At 36.6% G+C, this 16,342-nt stretch overlaps 1 protein-coding gene across 2 annotated transcripts in view; it reads right to left on the reverse strand.

Moving 5' to 3' along the window:
- The window catches only part of PUX1 (plant UBX domain-containing protein 1), a 114,639-nt gene that overhangs the window by 15,340 nt on the left and 82,957 nt on the right, over positions 1 to 16,342 (reverse strand). For both annotated transcript variants that reach the window (XM_089800054.1, XM_089800052.1), the window contains 4 exons: positions 15,695 to 15,763; positions 15,390 to 15,457; positions 14,995 to 15,124; positions 555 to 659 (listed from right to left, as the gene is read on the reverse strand). In XM_089800054.1, the coding sequence (XP_089656180.1) occupies positions 555 to 659; positions 14,995 to 15,124; positions 15,390 to 15,457; positions 15,695 to 15,763 (372 nt within the window). The remainder of the gene's footprint in view (positions 1 to 554; positions 660 to 14,994; positions 15,125 to 15,389; positions 15,458 to 15,694; positions 15,764 to 16,342) is intronic.

Here is a 16,342-nt window from a genome sequence, read left to right on the forward strand (position 1 = left end):
CAATAAAGAAACAAGGCTAATAACCCTAGGCAGTTTAAATAGAAAATTAAAATTAATATCTATGCAATGAAATACAACTACGGATGCTAATTAATTAATATACAAAATGTGAAAATGCACTGTTGTCAAGACCATGACAAACTCAGGCAAACATTGTCATAATCAGATGGGGGCACAATAAAGAAACAAGGCTACAAATTGGATAGAGGCTTATGGGTTTATATAGAGAATGGGAGGCCCTGTAGTCTAAAGAGGACCAATGTACTGAATTGTCAGGATACACTGTTATCTTTGTTGGTGATTGTCAAAGTCTCTTACAAAAGTAACAGCAAATAACAATGGAACAATCTAGAAACTGATCTATAATACACAAGAATAGAGTTGATGTAAACTGGTGGTACAAAGGGTCTCTATATCTAGATTCTATACATTGAAATACAGCCATGGATGCTAAGCAATATACAAAATATGTAAACATAGCCACAACATGCCTTGATGAGAAACAACTTCTATGAAAACAAGTCATGTTCGGCAATGGAAACACACAAAACTACCTTCTGGTGTGTCATATTGAAAACGCACGAGTGCACGAGGTACAAGATTAGCAGAATAGAAATCCTTTGTCAAATCACTGATTCTTTTCTTTGGAGGGGTGGTGTCTACACAAAAGACGCAATGATTAGCATTCAGAATGCTAATTTAAAAATTTGATAAGAAACAATTTCAAAGTAAAGAAAAGGCAGCTTTAGTGGAGATTTTATAATATATTGATGATTTAGTCCTAAATAAAGATATTCAGGTCTATGAGATATTGAAGTGTTTCACATAAATATCTTAAAATGGCACTAGCACTATACTATGACATTTCAGATGCAAATCAAAACAACTACTGAAAGGAAATAATGATAATGCTTGAAACAATTACCATTTCCTTGATAAACTTTTCTAAGAGAAGCTATACTAACATAATTTGAAATGCAATGGAAAGTAAATAATGGCTCTCTTAAATATGACACAAGATCTACACTAGGAAACTCTTTCAAGAAAAATCCATCAAAATAGCACCACTCACTACTTAACAAATAATGATCTCTGCTCATTCAAGAGGTAAGAAAAAATTATTCAGTAAATTACAAGCATTGAGGAAGAAGCACAAATAGAGAGCAGAGAAAGTTGGTGTCCCGCTCTGGATGGGTTTATAAAGCTAAGTTTTGATGAAGCCTCCAAAGGCTTCCTGAGTAAAGCTGGACAGAGGCTTCTCCTCACGGATGCCCAAGATCATTTTTTATGTGGGGGGATCATTGTTGTTTGGCTTGATAACTGACAATGAAGCAATGTGGGAGACATTGACTGTTGGAATAGTTATTGCAATAGATCATCAACACAACAAAGTGATGGTAGGACATTCCTTGTTAGTTACAGATGTCCTCCTAAAAGGAAACCTTTAGAAACTTGTACTTTGAACAGTGTGCAGAAGACTTCAAAGCCTGAAGAATATTTTTTCATATATTAGCTTCAATCATTGCTACTGAGTGGCGAATGGAGGTGCAGATTATCTGCCCAATATTAGCTGGGATAAAGACTCAATCACAACAATTATGCCTCTCATGTTGGCTCGAGGCATTTCTTTTGATTGACAATGCAGGATATTATTGCCACATTAATCTCATAGGTTGTTAGGTTGAAAGTATGCAGCATGTGAAGGTGTTGCAAACATGCCAAAAAGGTTTCGCATAGTAGATTGGTGTAGGTTTTCATGGTGGCTATGGAGCCCATGGAAATAAGTCCAGTGCTTGAAATTTTATTTTTTTGTATTTCATGGGGAATTCATTCTTTGGAAATGTGGCTCTGCACATTAGTTTCTCTAGTTGTGGATATTGGAGGGATTTAATTTTCAATAGTAATGGCGACCAATACAGCCAATGCCAATTGCAAAGGTATCAGTTATGATGATTCAGTCTTGGCCCATCACCTCAATCACATATTTCAATGCAAATATAATGTTGACTTAGGGCTTGTCCAAAAAATCTTTGGTCAAAATTGCTAATTGGCGCAAAATAAAATGAACATGGTTTTGCACAGATAATGTCACCTATTTGATTTTTACATCAGTGATTGAAAGGCTGGGATGAGTACATCACAAATGTTTTTACCAGTAAATTATGGTGATATGGAAATGGTCAGACTTGTAGCAGTGTGAAGATACAAGATAGGTTCGAAGGAAGAAGGAATTTGGGTTGGCTCGACCAAAGTCTGTGAATTCTGTAGATAATATTCCACATAGATTTCACGAGTTGGATGCCCTCCAAAGGGAGAAGGTCGAGGGCCCATTTCTACAATACAAGGAAGCTCCTGATTGTTGTTCAAGTTACACATAGGAATGGCTTGACAAAATAGAATAGACATCATTCACTCAAATTTTTTTGTGGCTCATGCTTACTTTCATGCATGTCACAGGAAGGATATTTGATTTGGCCTCCAATTCCCACATATACCACAGCAAACACAAGTTGTAGTACAACTGGGTGTCTTCCTTGGTCTATCTAGCATGGCAGCTTCGGTCTTTTCATGCTTGCATGTGAGAAGCTAGAGGCCAGATCTGCAAAATGGGACATGGTTTGACTCTAAAATTTTGTTCTATGTTTATGTTCTTGAGTTGTTTATGCTAGCTTTTATATATCTTGATGCAAGGCCATAGTTTATGCAACAGAAATTATGTAATCTGTGCTACTTACAGTTTAAGCATATAATCAGTTTCTAGTGTTTCCATCTGCTTAACATGCTTTATATATCTTTGAAGGGTAACCCTGGCTAGGTTATCTATTAAAAATTAAATAATAATCGCAATACAATAAGAATTCTCATGTGCTAGTCCTTTAATGTTTAGATGTCCTCCCTAGCAAGCCTATTACTCTAGGACTTCCTTGTTTAATTACACCATACCTGTAAACCTTTCTTATATTTTTTATGTCCTGAACTTGTATTTACAGGCACAAAGATCATAAGAAATCACTAAAGAGTTTTACAATACAATGAGTACAAAAACTTGGGCCATGACACTTCAAATTCTGCTACACGAGCCCACCCCACAAATATGACTCTTAGTGTTGCATATGTGATTCCTTATGCCACACGCATGCCTCTTCATGTTCCATACAAGGGTTCACATGCCCCACGAAGGAATCCTCATATTCCGTAGCTAGGACACCACTAGAAATGATTATGGGCAACACATATCAAACATGAGATACATGCAAAGTACACAGAACAAACCTAATATTCTCCTGCTTGTTGAGTACTTTGTATGGGGGTAATGCATACAAAAATCAGATATTAAAGAAAGTCATCCGTTAGATTTCCTAGACCAGAAAATTTTCTTAGTACTCACTGGTTTTGCCATGTATGAAATCAAATTTTCACTGCATGAGCAAAGCCTAGTCTGGTAAACACCAAGGCAGCATTGTTCATGTCCTCAATCCTCAAAACTTTCCAATTTGAAATTCTTCTAGGAAACTGATTTGTAGCCAAGAAGTTTTGTTCAGGCAAGAAACTTATTTTTTCAGCCTCAAGAACCATGCAACTATTGCATCCATCCCTTATGAATCTTGCATCCAGCTAACTAGAGCCCCAATACAGAACCCTCTATAGGGCCAACACACTTGCTGTTCTAATTGTCTTGCAACCATCTTTGTAGAAGACTAATATTGCGCCACATCATCCATCTTACTCACAAAATCAGACTTGTTACTAGACCTAGGACATATAAAACTCTGAGGAAGGACTTAGTTCTTTAACTTTAAACATCATTTGGGCATACTGCAGCCAATGATCTTATCAATCAAACTATCATCAACAAATCATATTATAAAAAGCACTGCTCCTGAGGAATTAAATGATAAAAAGAGCCTACATAAATCAACCGATAATTTGTGGCATGTATGGGTACTTGAAGATTCCGAGTAAACATCTCCAACTAATCCAATGAGGGAATTTATATTTGTGGAAGAGGTAGCACTTGCCTTTATGAAGTCTCCCTAAAGTTAGCTTACATTTTTAGATGTCCAAATCTACCACAATTCCAATATTTTTTTATAGTATCTTCCAAGAGATTCAGACTTTGATTGTTTCTCTTCTATCTTATACTAACATTCCTTGAGAGAACAAGTATTATTTGTAAAACCCTCAAGAATCTTGTTTTATTTCTTCTAATAACAAGGCTGCAACTACATCATCTTTTAGCTTAATCCAAGAACATAGCAAAGTAACACATTTGTATTCTTCATACATCTTACTGTAGAAATTTGCAATGTCAAACAACAATGTGTTGATTAAGTTAAATTGAAAAACTTTACAAATGTAGACAAAGTTGGCAGAAGTTAATGACTAACTAATGTTGTTGAACAGTTGTGACTGAAGATATTTTAATTGTTATTAAAGATGGCGGTCAGATTCTGACAAAGATGACAACAGTAGTTGAAGATATGTTTATGCATTTAGACCCACAATAGAAATTCGAGAGCAGACAAAAATAGTATATTATTTTTTACACTCTTTTCCAGCTGCGTAAGATCTGTACTATCCCTGATTTAGTAGTTCCAGTAGTTTGGTGATGTCAATTCATCGTCACAACCCTCGTTTGAGGGCCTCTATTGGAGTTACTTGGTATTGATAGTAAGTCACATGGGTAGAGTTTCTATTTTTGCCGGTGCAATTGTGGCACCCCAAGTCCAGGCTCCATGAGTACTTTGATCGGGCTTCATTAATGAGTTGCATATTGCAAGTTATTTATTAAGTTTAAATTAATGAATAACTTAATAAGTCTTTTATTCTAATTTGATGGTGTAATGGTGAAGCTTATTAGTGAAAGGTGCGGTGTTTATGTATGGGAGAAGCTTTGAGCTTTAATATGTTATTAGAGGACTCCTCATCATGGATCGAACATCTTATTATGTTTGTTTATTTTCTTGAATTTGATGAACATGAGTTTTCCATGAACTTTGAGAAAATCTGAATATTCCTCTGATTTGATTTAACTTTGATTTGGCTCAAATTGCCAATGAATTGTGTGTTGTTTCTCCGATCGATAATCTGCAACCGATCCTTGTCTGGGTGGTAATTAGCTGAGGAATATTTATTATCTTGTCTGCAAACTGGAAGAAAAGGGTACAATCTCAGCTGGTGTGTTTACTTCTGCCATTTCTAGCAGTGCTGGAGCATATATTTGGGTGTAACTGTGGTCTGCAATCCATATTTCATGCCCTGCATTCTTCTTTATAGAGAAGCGTTGGGGTTTATAGGCAGCGTTTGATTCTAGTATTAAAGTTAGGAGTTGGAGGAGCTGTTATTGGCATGGGGTGCATTTCAGTATTTTTCATGGTTGTTCATCACCAAACTTGCAACGTCAATCTTCTAATATTTGTTTCTCCAATTAAGTTAAGTTTGCATATATGTTAATGCATTGTAAATATTAGCAATTTGAAATAATAGCAATAAGCTTGGAGTGAAATGTTGTCTATTTCTTGCATTCAACTTCAGCATCCATCTATTTAAAAATTTCAAAAAACGTATATATTCAAAAAGCAAAAAAAATTGCAAAACTACAAAAAGAAAATATAATTCTTCAGCATAACTACAGAGTGAGCCAGCAGGGCTGTTTACAGTGGTATCAGAGTGGTTTCCTGCCACCCTGCAGGGAACTGGGCTTATTATGGCGCATCGATTATTCCTAGAATTCATTACACTCGCAAGGGTAGGACTTCACCACCAAGTGAGGGTGATTAGGATATGCAGTTTGGTACTATAGGTGGCAAACATGTTGGAGATTCTGGTGGTTCAGGTAATTTCAGGGATGTTGGTACAAGTTCTGACAATTGATATGGTGGCTAGGGAGACACTAAGAGATCTTGCACATGGCAACCACCATGTTTTTATGTTCTACAGTAGTTATCTGAGACCTTGCAGCACATTTCTTTCCCAAGAGGAGATATGAGGGATAGGGGTCTCACAGGTCTAGAATCGATGACAAGGTTGAACATATAGGTACATATGATAACCTACATTTCTAAGACCTAAGTTGCATGTGGCAAGTACTTCGACTGAGGCTGCACCATTTGCTAATAATGTGGTGGCCCATTATGTTGAGTGGGATTGTTTACCATAGGCAATTAAAGAGAATTTGAATTTTGATAGATTCCTGACACAAAACAGAGTGTAATGTTCCCAATCCCGTAGTAGAGGTCACTAAGTTCATACGGAGCTCAAAGATGTCGTACGGTGTGACGGAGCTCAAAATTTTGCATTTAAGAAATAATGTTGAGAATTAGATAAAAGACTGGCAATGTATGAATAAAATGAAGACTGGAAAGAATGTGCAAGATTTCAGGCACATATCAATTTGGCAAGAGCCTAGAATAATAAATTGTGAGCAGCTGGGCGCACAGAGAGATTGCAATACACTAATCATAACAGGATGGATATGACTGATATTGCAAATAGAAATTTAATTGATATTTCTACAGAACCAGCCCAGGAATTACAAGAAGACAGTGAAGCTGCTGGAGATCATGAAATGTTTGCAACCAATGAACTTCCCAAGAGTATTGTAACACCACAAAATGTGCATGATTCCGAGGGAGGTGTGGATTTCACTACTGGCAACAAGCAGATGGTCCTGAGACTGCCTATGTGAAAAATACTGTCAGTGTTTTGGATGAAGACAATGTTTATCCAAAAGCTGCTGCTCCTCTTACAGATGCTGCACACCAAAAAGGAGAAATGAATTCCCACTCGGCAATAAGAACCAGGAAGGATAGCAAACACGTCATCTAGGGAGTTCTTTCAAACAAAAATAAAACATATCGTATTCATGCTTATCACCGTAGGAGGACACAATTACTAAAGGTGGAAGACAGAACTATATGAAGGGAAACGATGATATATATCAGTGTTTGGAAGAAGTTTGTTTGCCGCTGGTGTCGTTGGATCACAATTGGGCACCCACAAAATACTATCTGCATACGCATATGAGGAACGGAGTCATGATGGGTTAATTTCAAGCGACAACGAACAGGCAGTGATGGTTAAAATTTGAAGTGGTGACGTCTAAGGATGAAGGCCCGATAAAATTTAATTAAAGGCAATGTTTTGGAAATTCGCAGCAGAACTGTGACGGAAGGCTGTGAAGATTGGCAACAATATCTCCTACGTGATGCCATTGGATGATGACGCTGCCATCTGAAGTTTGTGTGGAAGTTTTTCAAACTCTTCTTATATCTCCTCTTTGCCTTCAGCATTGAAATTGGACATGGTCTGAACTAAATAAAGACCAGAACTCGCCCATGAACCATAAGCACGCCAAATTTATACGGGAGACTATATTTCGCGTTTGCCAGAGATTATACCTTGGCGAGAATAATTTAGGAAGCCGTATTTAACACGCACGCCCCAGAGAAGCCAATTATCATTGATAATTCAGAAATTAAAACCTTCAATGGTTTTATTATTAATGATCAACTATTAAGTGGCGCTAGAATATAATTTTTAAAATATATATATAAAGATGTCCGATGAGTGAATATAATAATTTGTAAAGGAATGTGATTAATAATGGTAGCCCTTAAAACTAAGGAGAGGTGTATTTTATTTTTGAAAAGAAACAACTTTTTGGTTTAAAAGGTCACATTCCTTTAGTATTAGAGATATAAAAGGTGTATCATTTGAACAATAAAAAAGATTCAAGAAGACACATTCGACATTCAGATATTAAGAAGAAGCATTTTTATATTCATATATTTTTGTAAGGAGGAATAAGGGCTAAATATGGCTTCATAATGTAAATTATATTATTTTATTTTTAAATAAAATAAAATGTCTTTTGTTTATTTTTATGGCGTGGAGATTTAAAACTACAGGCGAATCGTCCTTCATAATTATATTTTAGAATTCTATATATAATTTTGATATAAGATAAGTAGACATGGTCAATTAGCATTTTAGATTCGATCATCATAGATGTCGTGAAATATTAAATTGTTTCTGCATCTATGTCTAGTTTGTCTCCCAGCCAGAGGAGTTAAAATTCAATCTGGACTAATTTAAGATTGCATTATAATTGATCTGTCGCATCTAGATTATTAAAATTGTTGGCAGTATAAGTGCATTGAACATTATAAAGTTGTATGTAAAAATTCTCTGAAGATGACTCTATCGCCCTGATGAACAAAGGCACTGGTCTTTTTATTGAAGTCAGCAAATCAATATATTCCTTCTGCAAGCATCAATTCCATTATTTACAAAATTTATACAAAACATTTAATTATCAAATATTCAGCATTCATTTTTAGTTTCATTGAGTTCGAGGACCTTGCTAGTCGAAGAAATCTAAGTTTAAATTCGCTATAGAAAACCTTGAAATCGGACAATCAGCATTTGAGGTAAAGTTTAACCCGCCTGGGTGTAGCGGAGCCCAAAGTGCAGGGGAATCTAAGAGATTTCCGTTCGTTGGCCAAAATTTGATTGAGAGATCCTATCGGAGAAGTGGCAGGCTCTTGGATTTCTAATCTGCAGTTTTGGGAACCAACACGGTGGAGGCAAGGATGTTAGACGTGCAAACTAGAGTAGGGGAAGGCATACAAGCTAGAGAAGAGATTTGTGTACAAACTGGAGGAGAGGTTGGTGTACAGATTGAAAGGAGAGGTTGGCGTACAGATTAGAGAGGATAGGCATACAAGCTGGAGAAGAGGATGGAACGGACTGGAGGAGAGGTAGGCATATGGACTAGAAGTTGTGTGATTCCCACCTGCAAGTTGTTTGGTTCCTATCAGGAAGTTGCCTAGTTCCTGTCAGGAAGTTGCCGACTAACCACCAACGTTCCCCTTCGAGATTCGTGACACGGCTTAATCACCTCCTATGTTCTATAAGTCTAGTGGTTGTACTGGGCATTAACAGGCCAATCTTTTGGTGGAACGGCAACCCTAGCTTGTAACAAGTGGTATCAAAGCTTGGTCACGGGTTCGAATCTCCTCAGATAACGCTGAGGGGGGGATTGTTGGACTAACCGCCAACGTTCCCCTTCGAGATTCGTGACATGGCTTAACCACCTAGTGGTTGTATCGGGAATTAACAGGTCGCTCTTTTGGTGCAACGGCAAACCTAGCTTGTAACAACCTAGTTCTTTTATCTGACGTGGAGGTAGTTTGTGTGGGGTATTTGCATCGTAGGGATCATATCAATATGGAGTTAATATCCCCCAATAATGAACCAAAAAAGACATCTAATTGCCAACACATAGATGTACACCATATAGTAGATACATGAGCGAGTCACAATTTATAGAGAGAATATAATTGCAAACAATGATGGTACTTAGATTTGCCTAAACTATTACAGAGAACAAAATAGAGAGAGGGAATCCCACCAAAACCGTGATAGCCAAGTAGGGAAGGACTTGCACTTCCAAAATGATGGACAGTATTGAAATCCAACAAGAATTTGCAGCACAAAGAAATAATCCAAATCGCACACCTACAACAACTAATCTAAGGGACATATATACCTGTCAAAGGAGAACTCTTGAGGGAGAAACATGGAAAACACCTAGGCCTAAGGAAAACTAAAAATGGGCCCAAGATATTCATAAATCAATCAGGACTCCAAACAAAGTTATTATTTTATTTTATTTAATAATAGGGATATTACAATCCTCCCATCCCAAAAATTGCTTGCCCTCAAGCAATTGCAAATCTGATTTTGGAAAATCTTTTGTAATCAGCTTCTTCAATTTGGAGTTAGGCACCAAGTGGATCTTATTGTTGTAGTAAATGATATCATCAATCACTTTGTATCTTTCATCCTGTATAAAGCCATCCATCAAGTGACATTGAAAAGTGTACTTGGAGTGATCAATTAACAAGACCCACCAGTCATCCAAGGAATGGGGTAAAGAGTTGACTATCACATTTTTAGTTGTCTTGCCAATGTCAAAGTTACATTCCGAGATCATATTTTGTTTAAAAATCGCCCACATCTTCTTCATTGTGACTTCCCCCGGTCCTTTATTTGACATTCCCCTTAGCAGCACCTTCTTGTCATCTGTCTCAAATGAAAAGTTCATCCTCTTGAAGCTTTGGATATACCAATCAAGGGTCTCCATCCACAGGATGCCCAATATGATGGCCAGTGTCAACCAAATCTATGATAAAGAAGTCATCTGTCAAGGTATACTTGCCCATGGTAATGTTGAGTCATGGAATCATATGAGAGCAGGGAAACAAGGTCCCTCCGACAACTTTAACCTCAAATCCTCCATGCTCTACTGCGTGCAAGGCCTTGCTAGCGACCAATGATGAATTGATGAAATTAAGGGTAGTGCCACTATCAATCATTATTGTGACACATTTTCCATGTAGTGTGCCATAGACGCTAAAAATATTACTTACAATTGTCGTAGTGAATTGGCAATAAAATCCCCTCTTTATACGAGTGCATTTATTCTCTCTACCTAATTAGTTTCTTTACCAGGTATTGTGGATACTAGATCTTCCTCATCATCAAGTAACATCTCAATGTAATGATTCTTCCCTTTCCCAAGATAGTGGTGACCCAATCCCCACAACTCTTTGTAAGTGAAACAAAGAGTTCTCCTTTGAAGCCTCTTGGCATGAGTCTTCATCCAGGGGAGGCTTTTTCTAAATCAACTCCTTGTCTTTGTCTTCCTATGAGAAAGGTGTTGGAGTAGCTATGTAGGGGTCTTGGAAGAAGATGCGGCCATGTCACACATTTTCTTAGTAGCTTTGTTGAGCATGCACGGGTTGAACCCTTTGATCCAACCTCTCAAGGGTTCCCTCAAATCATCCATAAAGACAATATAGTTGTAAACAATGATGGTACTCGAATTTGCTAGATCCAAGTAAAGTATTAAGGAAAACAGAATAGGGTGAGGGAATCCCACCAAAACTGTGATAGGCAAGTAGGGAAGGTCTTGCACTTCCAAAATGGCGAACAATACTAAACTCCAACAGGAACTTGCAATACAAAGAAATAATCCAAATTGCAAACCTACAACTAATTCGACAGACATATATACTCGTCAAAGGAAAACTCTTGAGGAGAAACAATGTGTCAACACATGACATGACAAACGCCTACGCCTAAGGAAAACTAAAAATGGACCCGAGATATGGTAATATCAATCGGGACCCCAAATAAAGTTATTATTTTATTTTATTTAATGACGGAGATATTACAGAGAGCACACTAAAGGTAGGCTTGGACCTAACATGAGATAGAGTGACTTGAAGCAGGCAACCAACAAGACCTTTACTCACTTTGATGGCAGTAGGAAGGTTACAACGAGAGCATGGGTACATAAGCTCAACACTTTCTTTCTTTGTATCCCATGACTAAAGAGGACGCCATTTTCTTTGTTATGTTTCATTTGGATGGGATAGCCCATGCCTGGTGATACTGTGGGTTAGTATCATTGCACTATGATCAAATTGTATCCTACTAGGAGTTCGTTGATAAACTCATAGAGAGATTTGACAAGAAGGATCCTAAGACTTATTTCCATGAGTTGGCACAATTGAGACAAATTGGAGGTCTTAAGGCATTCATCAACAAGTTTCAGCACTTATTTGTGATGGTGTATGAAATTTTAGAGAGAAAGGTGATGCTATTTGTTGAAGGACTAGTTGAGCCTCAAAGAGGGTTGGTTAAGTCCCTAGATCCACCTACCTTGCAAGAAGCTATGAAAAAAGACAAAGAACTTGGAGAAGTCTACCCCACAAAAGCAAGTTTGTTTCCAAACCTTTCACTTCATCATATGACAATAAGGGAGCTCCTAAGAACAATAAATCTGATTCTAAGAGACCTATGGCAGCCCATTCAGATCAGGAGACACTTAATGATCTACGAGGGAGACTTTGGTTTTCTCGTAGGGGTCCTTCTGATGAAAAATATGATTGTCCTTTAAAGCCTAAGGGTAAAAAGAGGATGATAGAGTGGTTTTATAATGATGAGTAGAGTTCTGATTTTTCAGAACAGCTAATGGTGCTGAAGTTATTGATGATTATAATCTTAATGTAGTATAACTTTCTACCATAAGAAAGGAAGGACCATATAGGCTACAACATCTCTTGGCAGGGCTCGAGTCATTGCTATTCTTGATACAGGTGACACTCACTATTTTATTGATTCATGATTAGTGTTCAAGAGGGGTATTCAGACAAAAGAGTTTGAAGGCATTATAGTACAGGTGGTTGATGGTTACACTCTTAAGTGTAACAGGATGAATACTGAACTTCCCATGAAGCTAAATAACTATGCAATTAAGGCAGATTTTTATCTTGTTAACATGGAAGGTACTGATGCTGTTCTTAGTATGAGCTGGTTACACACCATAAAGGAGATTTATCTCAGCACCAAGAAGATGGAGATGAGGTTCATTAAGGATGGTCAAACTTGCATCCTTAAGGCTATCACGAATAGCAATATGAAGCTAGTTTCTTTAAGACATATTCAATGTCTCATGGATCATGAAATTATTGACTGGGCAGCAGAGTGTAGGATGTTACCTACACTTGATGGGACAAATAAAAGAGTCTCCCATTCTACTATACAACAGCTTAGAACTAAACACTCTAAAATGTTTAGTGATTTACTGCTAGGCAGGCCACCTAATAGAGGCATAGAGCACATCACTGAGTTAGAAGAGGGCACTAACCCCGTTATGATTGCTCCTTACTGACACCCTAAGCTCATGAATGATGAGATAGAGAAGATTATTCAGGAGTTGCTCGCTATGGGACATATTAGGCCCAGTAAATCCCCTTTTGCTTCATCATTTGTTTTAGTGAAGAAAAAGGATGGTCACTCGGGATATGCATTGATTACCAGATGTTGAGCAAAAGGACTATTAAGCACTGGTATCCCATTCCACGCATTGATGAGTTGATTGATGAGCTACTAGGGGTTTGCTACTTCTCCAAGATTGATTTAAGGTTCAGGTATCACCCAATCAAAGTCAAAGAGCATGACGTGGAAAGGACAGCATTCACATGTCAATGTGGTCACTTTGAGTTCTTAGTCATACCTTTCAATTTGACTAATGCCCCAGCAATATTTCAGTCTACTATGAACAGAGTCTTCCACAGCTAACTGAGGAGATTTGTAATAGTTTTCTTTGATGACATACTTGTATATAGTAAGACATGGGATGATTATGTGGCTGTCATACCTTCTTACAAAATATGCAAGACTGAACCATTGTCAAGATATTAACAAAATTTAAATGATAAATAAAGTTTGCTATGACACTTTATCTCAGTCGACCTATTTGGGAAGGAAAGCATGTGTAAGCCAAAAAAGACCTTTCAATTTGACTAATGCCCCAGCGATATTTCAGTCTACTATGAACAAAGTCTTCCACAGTTAACAGGGGAGATTTTTACTAGTTTTCTTTGATGACATTCTTGTATATACTAAGACATGGGATGATCATGTGGCCCTCATACCATAATACAAAATACAAACTATGCAAGACATTGAACAATTGTCAGGATAATAAGAAAATTTAAATGACAAATAAAGTTTTCTATGCCACTTTATCTCAGTCAACCTATTTGGCGAGGAAAGCATTTGCAAAAAAGAGCCTATCCATTAAATTATTTATTTCCTCTTTGCAATCGATGGGCATTATGATTGATTCAAAGCAAGAATTTATTGAATAATTTTCTTATTTTTCCCTTTGAAGCTTCTCCTAGTATGTTTATATACAAAAGCCTGGATAACATAGATTGCAATGAGATGTTATCCTAGATTTATGTTGTAGACGTTTAATTCAAAGTAACTAGTTCTCTTGCTATGTTGTAGCAGTGAGAGTTTGACGAATTTGTGATACAGAAGCTCCATATCTAACTTTGACAAACATTTGTCTTCTATACTTTGAAAGATCTTTGTATGCTTCAAAGTTACTGCTACTTTTGAATCTCATGCTTCATTTGTTGTTGTTATTCGGGTTGTTTTCTATGTTCAAAGTTCAAGTCGATCTAACTATCTGTCAATCTTTGTATTTATGAAGTGGAGTGCATGTGTTTAACCCAAGACATAGTTTAGCTACATAAAGAAGAAAAAACCTCATGGTGAGATCTCAGAACTTTACAAATCTTGTGCTCCAACCTCCAAGATCAAAAGGATGGGAAAACTGAGCTTTCAAGTTGTTTTGCTTTCATGTGAAACCTCGAGGATAAATTGTATAGAGTACATAAGTAGTGCGGCTATTTATTGGTTTAGATTTTAGGAGTAAATTAATTCAAGAAATATCCCCATGAATTTGAAATGAGGCTTTCCTCACATACTGTCCCAAATTAAGTCATCCTGAAGAGAACACAGACACACTCATTGAGTGGAATAACATGAGCAAACCCAAATTTGCTGGCGCTTTATGTAAACATGAGTTATGTAAACATTGTCTCTAAACTGGCAAATATATTGCTTTCTGCACCTTATGGAAAGGTCATCAAGAATACCCACATGTTATTGCTTATACATAGATATAGGAGCATGAAAAGGACATCAAGAGTACTGCTTTAAAATTTATCCCAAAGAGTTTTATAATCTGCACCTAATACTTTTCTTTGAGTTGCAGACATTTCCTCTGGATGTTTTTTCCCTGGTTTGCTTGTATTCAGTACAGCCCACATCTGTGCTGAGCTATTGTATATGCTCAAGTATTGGATGGTTACTCTTTCATTTCTGACCTCACCTTTTTGAATTATTTTCTGTATAAATTGTTCGTTAAAACCTAACATGAGAGATGCTTATCAATCCAAACAAATTGTTTAATACAAGAAAGATTTTATCACAATAAAAATTTATCATAAAAATGTAGTAAACATGTAACCACTTTTAATAAACTTCAAATAGAAAATAATAACCAACTGCACATAGTGCAAATCATTTTTTCCATGAAGGAGTCAAAAGGCAAAAAGAACTCACAGATATAAAATGGTAACTCCGGTCGTGCAACCACCTTTTTCAATAAATCTATCAATGATGAAATGGTTTCTGATGGCTCAAAATCAGCCTCTATTATATAATTGTCGGGAAATTGAACCCTTATTACTGCCTGTTTCACAGGCAAGGGTTCAAACAACAGGTTAATATGAAGAATAAGTGGCAAAACAATTCAGAGCATAGATGTAATTAAAAAAATCTCAAACATGTAGGGAATAATTTTCATGCTTCAACCATCAGAAGACTTTCAAAAAACTACTAGACTGAATGAAAAAAAGCCTAATGTGAGCTAAGATAATTGGAAGTTAATCCTTCCATCTTATCAAATCATATGCTTATTTCTTGTGTTAATTTTATGTTAAGGAATCACACCCTACCTTACTAAAATTTGGCCTGCGAGCAGCCTTTTCCGCATCTCGCAACTTTTTTGTCTTCAAAGTGTTATCTGTTACACTGACAATCATTTAGCTTAAAAAGAAAAAGCATCTATCTCATAGAAATTACATGTATGTTGGCTTTCAAGCAGTACTTTTCTAAACTGCAGAAACCAACAGAAAGAACATACTAACCATCTCTTAATCATGCATGAAATCACAAAAATCTTGGCAGTTTCAAAATAATAGAAAATTTGAATTCAAGCAAACCGTGAACTCAAGAGAATGTGAACCAACTAAAGACTCACCTTCTTTCTTGGTTGCCATCAAACGAAAATAGTCCTCATTAGTTAACTCATAAAATTCATCTGGCTCGTCTGCAAGAAAGGCTTGTAAGTATTTCAAGGACATGATTTGAACAAAACAACAATTGGTCTATGCATGAATTGATATGGGATGTAAAACAGATATTCAGATATTTTCTAGGAAATGGCATTACTAAAGGATGAAGAGACATTATGTTTCGTGAAGATAGGTAACTACAAAGGAATGTGTGTGAGTTTAGTCAAATTTACGGTTGCTATTAGTGATTACATATATGCCTTTGCCTTCAACAGGGTGTGATAAGCACCCTTGCTCTGATCTTATTTTGATTGTTTGTTATGGATATAATTAAATGTTTATGATATTGAAGTACATTCAACAGTGCCACAACTAGAGATTAAGGACCAAAATGATGATAGAATCAGCTACATAACAAATTCCACAACCAAACAATATCTTGTTCCACCCACCTTGATAAGTTTTGCACATTACATAGAAATATGATCATTCAAATGAAGCATTACTTATAGTCTGATCATACAAACATACCCTTTAATCATAACCCCAACTTCTGATAATGCAATACAGATCTGAGCTATTGATACCCTATGAGCTTTCCCAGATTGAATACA

The sequence above is a fragment of the Cupressus sempervirens genome, chromosome 9 (genome assembly GCF_028749045.1).
Source record: "Cupressus sempervirens isolate cs-2001-9-10 chromosome 9, ASM2874904v1, whole genome shotgun sequence".
In the NCBI taxonomy this organism is placed as follows: domain Eukaryota; kingdom Viridiplantae; phylum Streptophyta; class Pinopsida; order Cupressales; family Cupressaceae; genus Cupressus; species Cupressus sempervirens.